Source organism: Pollicipes pollicipes, unplaced genomic scaffold, assembly GCF_011947565.3.
Source record: "Pollicipes pollicipes isolate AB1234 unplaced genomic scaffold, Ppol_2.1 Scaffold_7255;HRSCAF=8741_pilon_pilon_pilon, whole genome shotgun sequence".
Lineage (NCBI taxonomy): Eukaryota > Metazoa > Arthropoda > Thecostraca > Pollicipedomorpha > Pollicipedidae > Pollicipes > Pollicipes pollicipes.
The window spans coordinates 91437-104623 of NW_023597050.1; the positions used below are offsets into that span (position 1 = coordinate 91437).

General features: G+C 48.4%; 1 protein-coding gene across 1 annotated transcript; it reads left to right on the forward strand.

Moving 5' to 3' along the window:
• Positions 1-2646: 2646 nt before the first annotated feature.
• Positions 2647-12841, forward strand: LOC119111017 (eukaryotic translation initiation factor 3 subunit M). Its single transcript, XM_037234837.1, has 7 exons — positions 2647-2879; positions 9228-9404; positions 10203-10385; positions 10698-10819; positions 11187-11452; positions 11847-11990; positions 12574-12841. The coding sequence occupies exons 1-7, from the start codon at positions 2814-2816 to the stop codon at positions 12786-12788; spliced, it is 1173 nt and encodes a 390-aa protein (XP_037090732.1). The 5' UTR covers positions 2647-2813; the 3' UTR covers positions 12789-12841.
• Positions 12842-13187: the final 346 nt, after the last annotated feature.

The window sequence follows — 13187 nt, forward strand, 5'->3', positions numbered from 1 at the left end:
CATAACGTAAGACTCACTTTTCAGCGGCCTTCTTGCGCTTTCCCGATGAGTCGGGAAAGAACGTTGGGCTGTCGGAAAAGTTGGTTAATCCTTTCCGTTGGCGCATTGGCTTGCGGCCACAAAGGGAGTTTCCTAGGATGACTCAGAGCAACTAACCCTTAACAATGACAGTGAATTCGGTCACAGAGGGTACCGTTAGTAGAATTATTCCAACTACTCCAGAAGGCGAGGTCCGCACGTTTGAGCCGATGAAGGATTCTGACCGATGTGTGATTTCGGCGACAAAGTATTACCAGCCGATGTGGGATTCAGGCGTGCCGACGATGGGTTCCTTCATTATTCAGCGACGAGAGAAGGTGGGGCTATGTGGTGGTGCCGCCGTGAGCCTTACACCAGGTGGCTACTATTTACTGGGGACAAGTTCCGAGGTATGCGTGGTATATGGCTGCACGGTCCCGCTCATGACTGAGGGGGTCTAATCGTTGCGCATAACCTGCGCAGACTGTGTGTAGCGACCACATTATAGGTCTTCTTTTAATACGTTCGGCGACAAGCATGCGTGAGGCAGTGTGAATGTATGAACGCTGCTTGCAGAATCCCAGTAAAGTGACGCTTGCTGCCCATGTTAAGACGAAAGCACCTGTTTCGTAAAAGTCCATGCAATGTCGTTGAGCCAATGTTTTCACAACCACCTGCAGTCGCCCCAGTTAGTCGGCTTATGGAGGGGAATTGCCTCGACGGCAATTGCCTCCAAATGAATACAGTGGGCCAGTTAGCCAACAGCAGCCATTAGCAATGGCATGTATAGGTAATCCAAAAAATATGATTGTTGCCGGTAGACGTATTACTCCCAAGGAGCTTTTATTTCGTGAGGCTCATTATTAGTGGGCACAGCCACCATCTTTGGAAAGGTGTTCACAACATAAGGCACCACTCAACGTGATGTGTGAATACGTAACTTCGAAGGCCATGCAGGAACTTCATTTAAATTATTAAGGCAGTCACGGCGCTTGTTGCTTTTATGCATGCTGGGCCTTGGAAATCACGTGATTGCCGTTTGGTGTCGGTGAGAGACCTGTCGGATGAGTATGACAACATTGCGAAAGAAAAAATGAGCTTTTCCTCCGAGTTATGTGAACGGCAAAAATCGAGTTGAAGGAAACGACGGCAACGATGTAACTGAAAAGCCCTGCATTACACAACGCCAAATAGCCCTGTTACGTTCGTCTTTACATTCCAATACTGTGATGCTTCTATCTGTATCTGGTTATGTTCCAAATCAGTGGAGATGTAGAATCAGAAGTTGCTGACCGCTGGGGGGAAGCGCATGTGTTAACAACGTGTTGAAAACTGAGGTGCGCACATGCGAACTTATTGCACCGCCACGGCACGAAATCCGTACATATGTCCGATGGCGTCCCTTTAAATGCCTTTTGAATGTCTGGCCAAGCTCTTTATGTCCTTCACGGCTTCTTAATCGACGAGGCTGGGGTCGTCCGGCAGCATGACAGCTTTGTCACAATTCAACCAACTACCAAAAAAGTACATGATGTTTCATGTTTGGCAATGCAGTCAAAGCAGCCCATGTAGTCTGACCATATCTGTGAGATCTTATCGGTCTGATCCTACCGAGCTGACCAAACGTAGCCCCAGTCACTACGAATAGTTCTGCGGCCATTGTACCTCCGCAATTTACAAGCATCTAAACGTTCTTACAGTTCTGATGGTTTCAAAAATCGAGGAAGCAGCACACGTCTGGTAGACACAAACACTATAAAACATGATGATGATGGCTTTTGATGGAATAGAAGTGAGCGGTTTGGTAGTCAAAAAGCGAAGACATGATTGGGTAAAGACAAACATGACTGAAATCCTTGCATGTTCTCAGACATAACGGAAGACTGGAACTTTCGGATTTCAGAGGGTTTTTCACGTCTAATATAATCTAATTTTTTATAATAAATTTCACGTCTATAATAATCATATTTCACCGTTTCACCCCCCATAAGCTATGTTTCACCCGTTTCTACAGCTGTGTTAGACGTTGATCGTTACCGCGTGATTACATTCAGGGGCACAGTTTCGCAAAATAAGGGACGAAACAGTGAAAAAGGACCCAGCCTAACACCAAGTATGCCAAACAACAAGTTTCCCCCGGATTTTCCCCACTTTCCTCCCAAAGTTGGGGGGGAGGGTGAAGCTGAGCGGCTGAAGCCCTCTCAACTGAAAAGTAAACCACAACCTTGCTTACATCTTATATAAGCACCTTGTGGTCTGGGTCTCGCTCTGTCTCCATGTACATAATTCCTTTTGGCCTACATTTTTAGGTGCCAGACAAAGTATGACTGCGGCTGTTAAACAGCATTGACACTCACAGCAAACCGTCCAAAGCATAACACATTGAAGTAATTACGTCAGCTATAGCGTTGAGTTTGTCTTGAAATAAAATGGATTAGTGGATCAGTTATGCCGGTTTAGCCAAAACACCCAATGCCGGTCGGCTATTTTCTGCAGGTTCGGAAGTCCATAAATTAGCGCAGGCTAACCTTTTGTCCTTACGGCTACAATTGCCACACAAGCGCCGCAACTGGTACCTGTCGGCGTGTTCCTTTTCACGCCGTACATTGCCTGAGCATCCCGTGCCTTGGGTGTCCTGTATGGTGCAGAGGGTGTATGGGATTGTTTGCACAAGGAGTACCATATGTTGGAGTGTACCGGGGATTTGTAGCTGGATACAACCCCTCTGTGATAGTGGTATTCTGGACAATTTGGTGGTGTTAACGAGCAGGTAACCTGCCAAAAGACTGCTAAAAATGGCTGCTGGTGCCTCGGAATCTAACCAGCTACTGGCGTTTATCAAGATCGAGCTGGCTGACCAGGTTAGAGTTTGTTACCTCATGGCACGGTGGCTAAGATTTCGTTTTTTTCTGTTTGGAAGCGGAAATATCAAGTTTCGAACCACCTAGCCAGTGTGCAAAAGATCCATCTGTTGTGATGAGTGTGTATATGACATCCGGTCTGGAAAAAACATCCACTGCACCATGCACCTTCACAACTTCAGCATGTGGAGCCTCACCCTTGACTGCACCAAACACTGGCTATACCAAGGAGCTGCAATTTGTTTTTTGCTTTTTAAAGGAATTATGTTTTTGCCTGATATTACTGTTGTAGAACCTTAATGTTAAACATTGGCATTCAATATGCTGAAATTAGACATGGCTGAGCATCAAATTCTGGAAACTCAGATGTATGGTGTCCTTGATTGTTCCTGCCATGACAAATGTCTCAGGATAACATTGGCATTCTGGTGTGATGTCCAGACACTGAATGGCGCTCTTGTATATGCTAAACAAACCCAAACTCAGTGTCAGGGCAGGCCAAAGTGTGTGCAATTCCCAATGAATTTAATGGGAAGCATGGTGGAGCATTTTGCTTAAAATTAAACCAAAAATGTGATGATTTATTCTAATGTTGGCTCCTTTTGCACCAAAATTAAGGGTGATGTATGAAATGAAATGTATGTATGAAAAGTCATATGAAAGTCATAGTCATATGTATGAAAAGAAAAGAAAAATGAAATGTATGTATGTAAGAAAAAAAAAAGATGTATGAAAAGTCTTACCCTGAGTTTTACATAGTGTAGGAATGAAGTTATTTATGTTTTGTAGCTCTTATGCTAGAGATGCTCAGCATTGGGTGCATATTTGCATTCAAGCAAGATGATGTGTTATTAATAAAGCTATTATCAATTGGGTTTTAGGGAGGTACCTACTCATCTGACAATGCAAGGTGATGCCATGAAGCCAAGTAGTTAGTCTCTGTACAGGGTACATGAGCCATCAAATGCTAGTGTAAGAGCTGATGGTTAGAGATGGATCAATATGTTCATTCTTAAAACAATGGTCTTATTGGAGAGTGCCAACTGGCACATTTCTCATGCCATCTATACACATGAACCTCTTTAAGAAAATTCAGACAAAGTGATTTGCATGTGTAACCTTTTGCTTCAGAGTAACTACCAAGCATAGATTGTTATGTGTGACCTGATCCCATCACCTTTGTTCTGCCAGCAAACAAAATTCATCCAGTAGGGTGTGTAGAGGGCTGATACAAGATTAATGCTAGCAAAACTCTGACTCAACAGCAGCCTCCTCAGCACAATTTGTTGTGTGCTAATTTGTTTCCCTTACCCATAATTATGACATCTGATCTCCTCAGTTGATTTGCAAATGGGAAGTGCCTAGGTGCAGAGGTAATGGGAGGACAAAATGTTGGCGTCCCTGCCACCCAATTCGCAGAATGTTGAATCTTTTGGACAGTCCAGTTCAGTGGGTGATGTTGCATCCAAACTTTTACTATACAGGGCTGCAGAGGGTTTTATGCGCTGCACAATGTTGTGATATGGCTGCATGTGGCCTGGTTTGTTCCTCACTGGTCAGTTGCCAGCTAACTTTCCCATGTCAGTCTGGGACTCATGCCAGTACCACTGGGTTATTGGTCCAGCATGTTTTCTCCAGACCACAGAGGTAGTGCAGTCAAGATGAAAACCCTATGGTGGTAGAGAAGGAATGAGCAGCATTAACATTTTTGTTTGTGCCAGGTAGTCGTCCTTTATTCTGTAATAGTCTGGAAAAGCCCCTTTTCATCAGGTGCTATGAAAGGATTGTGGTGTCTTTTAACTATGGGAAAAACTATCAGCTGTAGTGTAACAATGAGGTCAGCTGTACAAAGTGTCACAACTTATCTCCTGCTGAGTCTGAGGAGAAAGAAAAAATATGCAGAAAAAAATGCAAAGGTGTACAATATATTTCAAAATGATCACAAATTGTATATTTCTTTTATGTGTAAGAATAGATGCAAGTTATTCATGCAGGAAATGCTGTGATACTATAAGCATGTATGTGGCATAACTCCCACCCCCTAACATTGGATGGTGAAACTCAGAGAAGCTGAGAGCAATCACACTTTGTATTTGTTTTACATTGTACTCTAGGGCTGACACATAATTGGCAGATTTTGGGGGAGGTGGTAGCTTCCCTCACTGTATGTAATCCACCACACCACCCCTGCCATCAACGTATTTTGCGTAGCTGCCTCTCCGTCCCAAGCCGCGTCTTCAGCGTCACCGGTGCCCCCCCCCCCCCCTCCCCCCCCCCCCGACGGGCCGCTACTCAGCTCGTCAAGCTATGGCGGTACAACGCTCTGTCGCACTGCCACATGCGACCAGCACACGCACAATACGGTGTGTCAGTCTGTGTCAGTACTTAGTTCAATTTAGTTCGGCGCCCCCGGCGACGGCGGCGACTCTAGCTCGATAGCTTACGCACGCTGGACGTGTCTCACGTGAACCGCAAGCGGTGCCGCCCCCGACTCCTCCCATAGCTCGCTCGACATGGAAGGATGTGGTCCCGTCCCGCACGTGTTCTTTGTGGGAGTAAGAGTGACGGGTTTAGGTCACATCTTCTTCCTCAGACCTCGCATGGCGAAGTATGGTCTCGCGCCAACTGCGATTGGTCGCGTCTGGTAGACGTGAGCGTGGATTAATGTTATATAGTACTCTGTTGACTTCTGTCTCAGATTCAAACAAGAGACATTGTGTTGCAAGCATCACCCCGTTGGTGACATTCGCGACATTTACTTTATTTCAAGCTGAGACCGAAGCTAAAGGTGTATTGTACGGCATTTTTTAAGATGTATGGACTCAGGGATGGTCTGATATCGATGAAGCATAGATTGCTTGGATTTTTAAGCGCTGCTGTATTCCCCAGGATTGCTCTTGGGGGCATTCCTAGCGAGCAGTTCCCGCTCCCTGCTAAAAAAGAACCAGGATTAATGCAAGGCTCATTTCGAACGTCTGGATAACATTTTGTTCTTCAATTTTTCAGTATTTTTGTTTCAATGTACCTCGTCATTTCTAGTTTCTGAACATTTCAAGCGACTGTGTGTGGAGAACACGAAAATAGTTCCTGTCTCTTAGGTGGTCTCTTGTATTAGGTGAGCGCTGACCGTTGTTACGATATTTGCAAATTATACAAGTACTTCAGATCCAGCCGTTCAACGCACTCCTTAAGATATTGTGTCTCGTCTTCGATATCCTTTAAGGCCAGATCGGCCAGCCTATGAGATTCGCATATGCTGTCTACCAGACCCTTGGGAAGATAGCGTTCTTGGATCTCTCGATATAGGCTCCGAAGTTCTTCTTGCTTCTTGAGAATGTCCGTCTGGAGCTCTTGGATTTCAGCAACGTACTCAGAGGATGAACTGAATTTGACATCTGTTGGAATGATGACATCGGCGAGAACCTCTGGTTTTCGATACACTTTGGAAGCCTCTTCAATTTCGTCAGCGACTCTTTGGAGCTCACGTTTTGTTGCTTTATAGCGAAGTATCTCCTTCTCCAGCAGTGCTTCCTGGTTGCATATTTCACTTTTTTGCTGTTCAAGAGTGCCAGGCGTCATGTCCGAACGGTCCGATCCAACCTCTGAGCCAATGTGTAAACTTAGGTCTGAACCAGCGTCTGAATCGCCGTTGAGTTTGGGTGAGACTTTGATGTCCTCAAAGAGCGCTTGCGCAAAATTATAGTATGCGTCATAGATTTGCTTCAAGTCGTTGCCATGATGGGCGTTAGTGTGCACCAAGTTATCCAAAAAGCGGAGGCCACATTCCAGTTTGTCTTCAAGCTCTTTGGCGCTTGTCTCAGTGCCAGAAGGCAACGGGGGGAGATGGGCAGGGAGGTTGATGAGGCGCATTATTTCGTCGTTGCACATGGGAATGCAGCCAGCAGACTTCTGCGGTGCGTCGTGACTTGTGGAAACCGGCTGTGGTGCTGGTTTGGACTCCATGCTGTTGCCAATGGATGAATCGAATTCTTTTGGCAATGAATGTGGGGGCTGTTTCGTTATTGGCTTGTCCGTCACATCCGGCCCTCGTTGGACGGGGGCGTCATCCTCATCTGAAGATTCCTCATCTGTACTTCTCTCCACCAAAAGCACGCCTTGCAACGTTTCTTGCAAATATTTGGCCTCCGTCTCGGGCTCCAATAAATCAAACGGCTCCGGAGGCTGCGGTGCCCTTATGATGGTGGCACTTCTCCAGATGGCATCGCTTGATGTTGGGAAAAACTGTGACTCTGACATGGCCATTACGGACTCTTCCGAATCAGACGACTCCAGACAGGGTGTGGATTGTTCGGTTGTCGGCAGACATGTCGATATCAACGTTTCATTTGTCTGCGCTTCCCTCATGGTTGTTGCCTCAAAAGACGTGCCTGACATTTTTAGCTTTGTTCCTGGTCACGAAGTGGGGTATGTTGCTGCTCACAGTATCAGCATTGTTTAGTTCACACAAGATCAGTGTCTTTATAGATATGCGGTACAATGTGTATAAAGGCGTGGATGCGGTGTTACTTGCTGGACATATCCAACGAGGATACACGTCAGGAGAGCTTGGTCTGTTTAATACGGTTAATAACTATTGGTCACGTTTGCTCTGGATTGGCGTGACGCACGATTTCTTTTGGTTGGTTTGGGATTTTAATTTGGCATTAGAAAATTGTCATTATGATTGTTGCGAGCAGCTTTCATTTGGGAAGATAAACCGCTCAGCCGAGTTGAGTAAGGCCACGAAGAGTCGAGTATTGCGCGGAATGATGGCATTGTTTGGTTTTACGCTCGCTCGCCGTCAGAGTTCCGGTGTGGACAGGCAAAACACTTCATTTTGTCTGCATGTGCTCTGAAACGAAGTACGTTGTGCTTGAGTCTTCCCGTGTCCCTATTTCTTGTTCCGATTTTCGTACTACGTTCACACTGGCAACCGTATGCACGGGGTGCTTGGAAAAGGGCGCTTGAAATTTATATTTTTGTCTCAACAAACAACATGTGACCATGTCGGTGCTTGATTGGAAAACGCTTCATAGTAGGTTGATAGCGCCTTGGACGAGGCGCTGGCAATATTTGAACGCGTGGAGAAAGATTCAGCCGTCGAAGCTTTTGCTTTAACACTGTAATCGTATGCACTTCTTGTGATGTTCCATTTCCTATGGTAACGATGTTTTCCTGAATGTTCAAGCTCTGACCACATGAGACGTCTCAGGTATTCGTCTTGACACGTGCTCGCCCTCCTGTGACCATAGTGACCAATTCATCTCCTTTTGAGGAGTTGCTTCATGCATGACTAGAGTCTTGCAAGTGTATGTGCCATGAATATCACGTGGTCAAGGATATGGTTAGAAGTCATTCATGCTGCTCCAAGCTGGCTGATCAACGATGTGGCGGTTATCACCTGTAGTGAGCAAAACGGTAATGATCAAGACTTCAACCCGCTAGATATGTGTGCTGGGGTTCATAACCAGCAAAGAAGACATCAATGTTTTGGTTAATGAGAGGCACTAGGTTTTTCAACGTCACCCCAGTCAAGTGCACAGGATTGGTGATCTAGGTGCATAGGGTCCGTTTAAGAAGCTCTTGTCTTTGAATTTGCATTTATTTCTTACATGTGGTTGGTTATTGGCTTTCAGAATAAACGCCATCCAGCTAACTGAGGGCTCAATAACTTGCTATGTTATGAAACTTTATTAACATCCGCAGTGGGCATACCTCTATGCACTCGTACCACCCTCCTCTCAACTTGCAGTTCTTATCCGAGACCATTTGTCTATCAGCCTACATTGGTATTTCCAGTCAAGCACACTTGTGCTCAGTACAGTACAGTACAGTACGCTTGTACAGTCCGTGAGAGCCGACAGTCAACGACCTCCCTGACGCCTTTCTGGCCCAGCTGATATCTGGGAATTGCTGGTTTCAGGGACGTCTCATGAAATGCCCGCGTGTTTTCATGAAGCCATAGGATGTGTCAGTTTGCGTTCCTGTGAGCCTGAATGCTTCGAAAGCATTGTTTGACAAAACGCCGCCGCCGTCTTAAGGCCTTCTTACGCGAAATTATTATTGAATTTTAGAAGTGCCATTACTCAGCACTAATCTTTTCTATTTTAATTGCCTGAACGGTCCTCTTGACCATTTTTTGTTTCTGTTTTTTTTGGGGGGGACGCATAGCATGCGTATAGCATTCCAGGTCTTTTATCGTCGTGATGCCTACTCCTCGCCGCGGTTACGAAGAACCTCTGGCTTTGTTGGCTCTGCTCTGTTGGAGATCGCGTTCCAACGTGCGTGCTGACCCGTGAGACGTTCGTCAGATGCTCGATTAATCCTGGACGCTTGCCATGATTTCAGGCGCTCGAGCTGCAGTCGTATCTTCAGTCGAAGGGAGCTGACATTCCCGCGCCATCGTCCGAGGACCTTCACGAGGACCTTAGTCGCATCATTGAGGCTTGCGATGTGTGCTTCGCTTCCTCGGCCCCTGCCGACGTGGAGGCTGTTTTGAACAGCATCGTCTCCATGATCATTCTGGTAAGTGCCTTAGTGTCCGATCGCATCTCTTCGGACGACAAGCTCGGGCGCTAACCTGTTCGGAAAGCCTGGGGAACGATTTTTCCATGTTCGACTCGGGTCATTTTTTCGTGCAGACATTAATTTTTTAAAACAATTTTGAACTTTTTTGGTTATTAAAGGCTGCGCTTAATTCTTGTCATGGGTGCAAAATGATCCTACGTCGACGCGCCCGCAAACTTCAGTCATCACCAGTGTCCCATCTGCATAACTATATGTCTGTCGTTGTGCCGTTAATCTGGGCACCCGTCGTGGAACGTCCTTTTTGGTCCTGACGTTATTGTGGGTACTTCATTGCATTATATAGTACAATTGTCAAGTGATGTGTAAACTGGGTGGTGGGAAAGTGGCAGCAGAGCAAGATGGTGGGCACGCTGCACATTGGGGCGCTAGGGAAATCATTTCAGTAGTATGTTTCCTGTTTGTCATCAACTTTTGTCTCGAAAATGTCTCTTACTGGCCTTGAACTAAAAGATGAATTATGACATTGCCACGTTTTCGCCCCGTACCAGGCAAAGTGGCATCATGAAAGAGACGTGTGTAGTTGATGTGCCTATTTACGTTTATTGATGCGCGCGTATGGAGTGACTCACATGATGAGATATTACTTCCCTTTATTCCTCCCGTTTGGTTGATACAGACTGACGGAAAGCCATCTGCTTATCGAAGTGAACTAAACAAATTTTTGCTTTTTTGTTGTTTTGGAACGCATGCATGCATAGGCAGAACGCTGTTGTTTATGCTTCTTTTTGATTGCAGGAAACCGTCAAAGACAACAACAAACTCATAGTCCAATTCTGCGCAAAACTATCAGCGGCAACTACCTGCCAAGAAGTTTGCCTCAAGGTCACTAATCTCCTGTTCAACAGCCTCAAACCATCGTCACCAGTGAAGTATGATGTTTACTACAGCCTTGTCTCCCTGGCTGGCAAAGTGGACCAGGTCAGTATTGCTGTGGACGAAACTCAGTTAGATTCCCTCTTAATTTTTTTGGCGAACAACTCACGGTGTGGTGCGGGGTGTGCGAATGCGTCGGGGCTGATCTTGCTCTGGGCTTCATTTGACTTTACTGGAACATTTTCAGGCATCTATCAACCTTTTTGCAAGTATTATTCTGCATGACGTGTGTATATTTGCTGCCTAAACCTCTGCTTTCTGTGCCATGAGCTCGGCGAGGTGCATCTCCTGGAACCAATGTGAAGATTGAACCATCGTGTGGTGAGGGTGTTGTAACCGTTCCCCCGCGTCCCTCAGATCGACAGTGTGTTCTCCTCCATCCCGGAAATGGAGGCCGCCCTGGGCTCTGACCTGACGGTGGCGCAGAAGCAGAAGCTGCTGCGTCTCATCTACCGGGAGCTGTTGAACAACAAGCACAGGTGGGCCCGGCATCGGTCAGCGGTAGAGGAGTCGCCCTCTTAACCGAACGCCTAGGCCGAGGTATACCGAAAATCAGGTCCTAAAAGAGGTTTTCCCCGACAGTTCACTAGATTTTTGTATAACTCGGCACCTAGGAAGATGTGCTGAGTCGCGTGCCAAAAATTTTCCCGCAACTGAGTACCCAGGGGGGAGGGCTCCGAGCCTGACCACGCATCTACCCTGCATTCTGCGTTGTTCTCTGCTCTGCAATGTCCCGTGCTGTTCACCTGGCCGAGTCGGTCACTGCCAGCGCTGCGTCGTGTGGGCTAGACGGCCGCTGACCGCCGCTCGCCCGCCCCGCCCCTGACCGCCGGCCGGCTGCCGCAGTGAGGCGGCCTCCGTGGTGATGATCGACCTGCTGCGCACCTACTCGGAGGAGACGGCGTCCGAGGCGCGCGAGGAGGCGCAGCGCTGCGTGCTGGCCGCGCTCGCCGACCCCGACACGTACCTGCTCGACCACCTGCTGAGCCTGAAGCCGGTGCAGTCGCTGGAGGGCAGTCCCGTTTACCAGCTGCTCACCATCTTCATCAGCGAGGGGCTGGCCCAGTACCAGCAGTTCTACGCCCAGCACAAGGACCTGGTGGAGAGTTGGGGTGAGCGAGGCGCGCAGGGCTACGCGGCAGCGGAAATTTGTGTTGCGTAGTGTTGCGTAGTGAGCGCTACCTAGTGCTTTGCGCGTGCCTCGGTATTGGTGGTGGACAAACAGTGAAGTGTTGACGTGCAGGCTGCGGAAGGTCCTGACCCGGTGCATTATTCACCTACTGCGATTTCCCGTCTAGTCTCTTGGAATCTAAATGTGAATACCACTGCTTTTTACACAAATCGGGAGCACCCACTTTGCTGGTTTCGTGAATTTCAGAGTTGAGTTTTAGTTGAGTTTTCTTCTTTTTTTACTGCAAATCAAAAGTTATAAATGCATATTTGTGAAGGTAAAGTTGATTGCTCCTGGCCCCTTGAGCAAGTTTTATGCCATGGGTGTGCCCTTAGGCCTCAACCACGCCAACAACGAGACCAAGATGCGGCAGCTGACGTTCATGCAGCTGGCTCAGGCACACCCGGACATGCCGTTCGACATGATCGAGAAGGAGCTGCAGGTGCCCGAGAAAGGCGTGGAGGAGTTCGTCATCGAAGGTGGGGCATAACACCTGGCTGGCAGCGCCTGGGCATTGAGCCTACCATAAAATGAATATAATTGACCTTTTTACTGAAGCTAACAAGAGGGATGCCAAGATTTTAGCCTACGGCTTTTCACCCGGGCTGTCTGGAATGTAGCCGCCGGTATGGAGTGTCTTACGCGGTGACGCTATGGACGAAAATATTTGTCGTATGAAAGCGCCTCTACTTCTACAAGTGGGTACTCGTATCTTCCTGTTATTTTTCCAGTGCCATCGTTATATTGATGTGCTATTCGCTGTAGCTGTCGTGCCCATGTTGCCCAGCAACGCGAGGCTTCCACTCTGGCATATTGTGTGCTGGCACCATGCCCAGCGAGCGCTCTCTGTGATGTCCACTGTGCGCTCGTGTTTTTCCTGTCGTAGCCCGCAGGCGTTCTTCCCGTTGTTTTCACGGACATTGTTGCCGTTGTTTCCTGTGGCGCTGTTGCTTGGCGCGCTGGCGCCGTTTTCTCCGCCCTCGACGCTGTCGCGCCGCGGACGTCGGCTGCCCCCCCCCCCCCCCCCCCCCCCGGCTGACCGGCGGCTCCCGCTGTCGCCAGTGCTGCGGACGCGGCTGGTGCGCGGCCGCATGGACCAGGCGGCGCGCAAGGTGCACATCTCGTCCACCATGCACCGCACGTTCGCCCGGCCCCAGTGGCAGCAGCTGCGCGACGTCCTCACCGCCTGGAAGGCCAACGTGTCGGCCACCTGCGAGAGCATGCAGTCGGTGGTGATGGCGCAGATGGAGATGATGGGCCAGCTCTCCAACGCCTAGGGCGCGCGCGCGCGCGGGACGTGACGCGCCCCAATACACAGGCGTCAGCGGTGGTGGCGTGTTTTCGGGCCAGGCGGCGGAGCTGGAGCTGGAGTTGCTGCGGCGGTGACCGCTGAAGGGTTCGGATGTTTGCCGTCTGCTGGGCACGCCACGACAAACCGCCGGCAACCGCTTGCTCTGGAACGGGAAATATACTTGCTGTTTTGGTTCCTTTTTGTAGAGGCGCTCGAGTTTACAATGTTGTTCACGTGTTTGCTGGTCTCGGAGCTGCTGTCCGCGGTCGTGTCAGGTACTACACCTATACTCACGGCTCCCGGCATGTATGCGTATCGAAATGTCGCTGTCTCGACGCTGGCGTTGGCGGGTATTCGCCGCTTGATACCTTGGGCAACCCCGAGC

Coding starts and splice junctions, on each gene's coding strand:
- LOC119111017 (XM_037234837.1), top strand. CDS start 2,814: ATGGCTGCTGGTGCCTCGGAATCTAACCAGCTACTGGCGTTTATCAAG. Junction 9,405..10,202: donor TCGTCTCCATGATCATTCTG/GTAAGTGCCTTA, acceptor TTTTGATTGCAG/GAAACCGTCAAAGACAACAA. Junction 11,991..12,573: donor GGAGGAGTTCGTCATCGAAG/GTGGGGCATAAC, acceptor CGCTGTCGCCAG/TGCTGCGGACGCGGCTGGTG.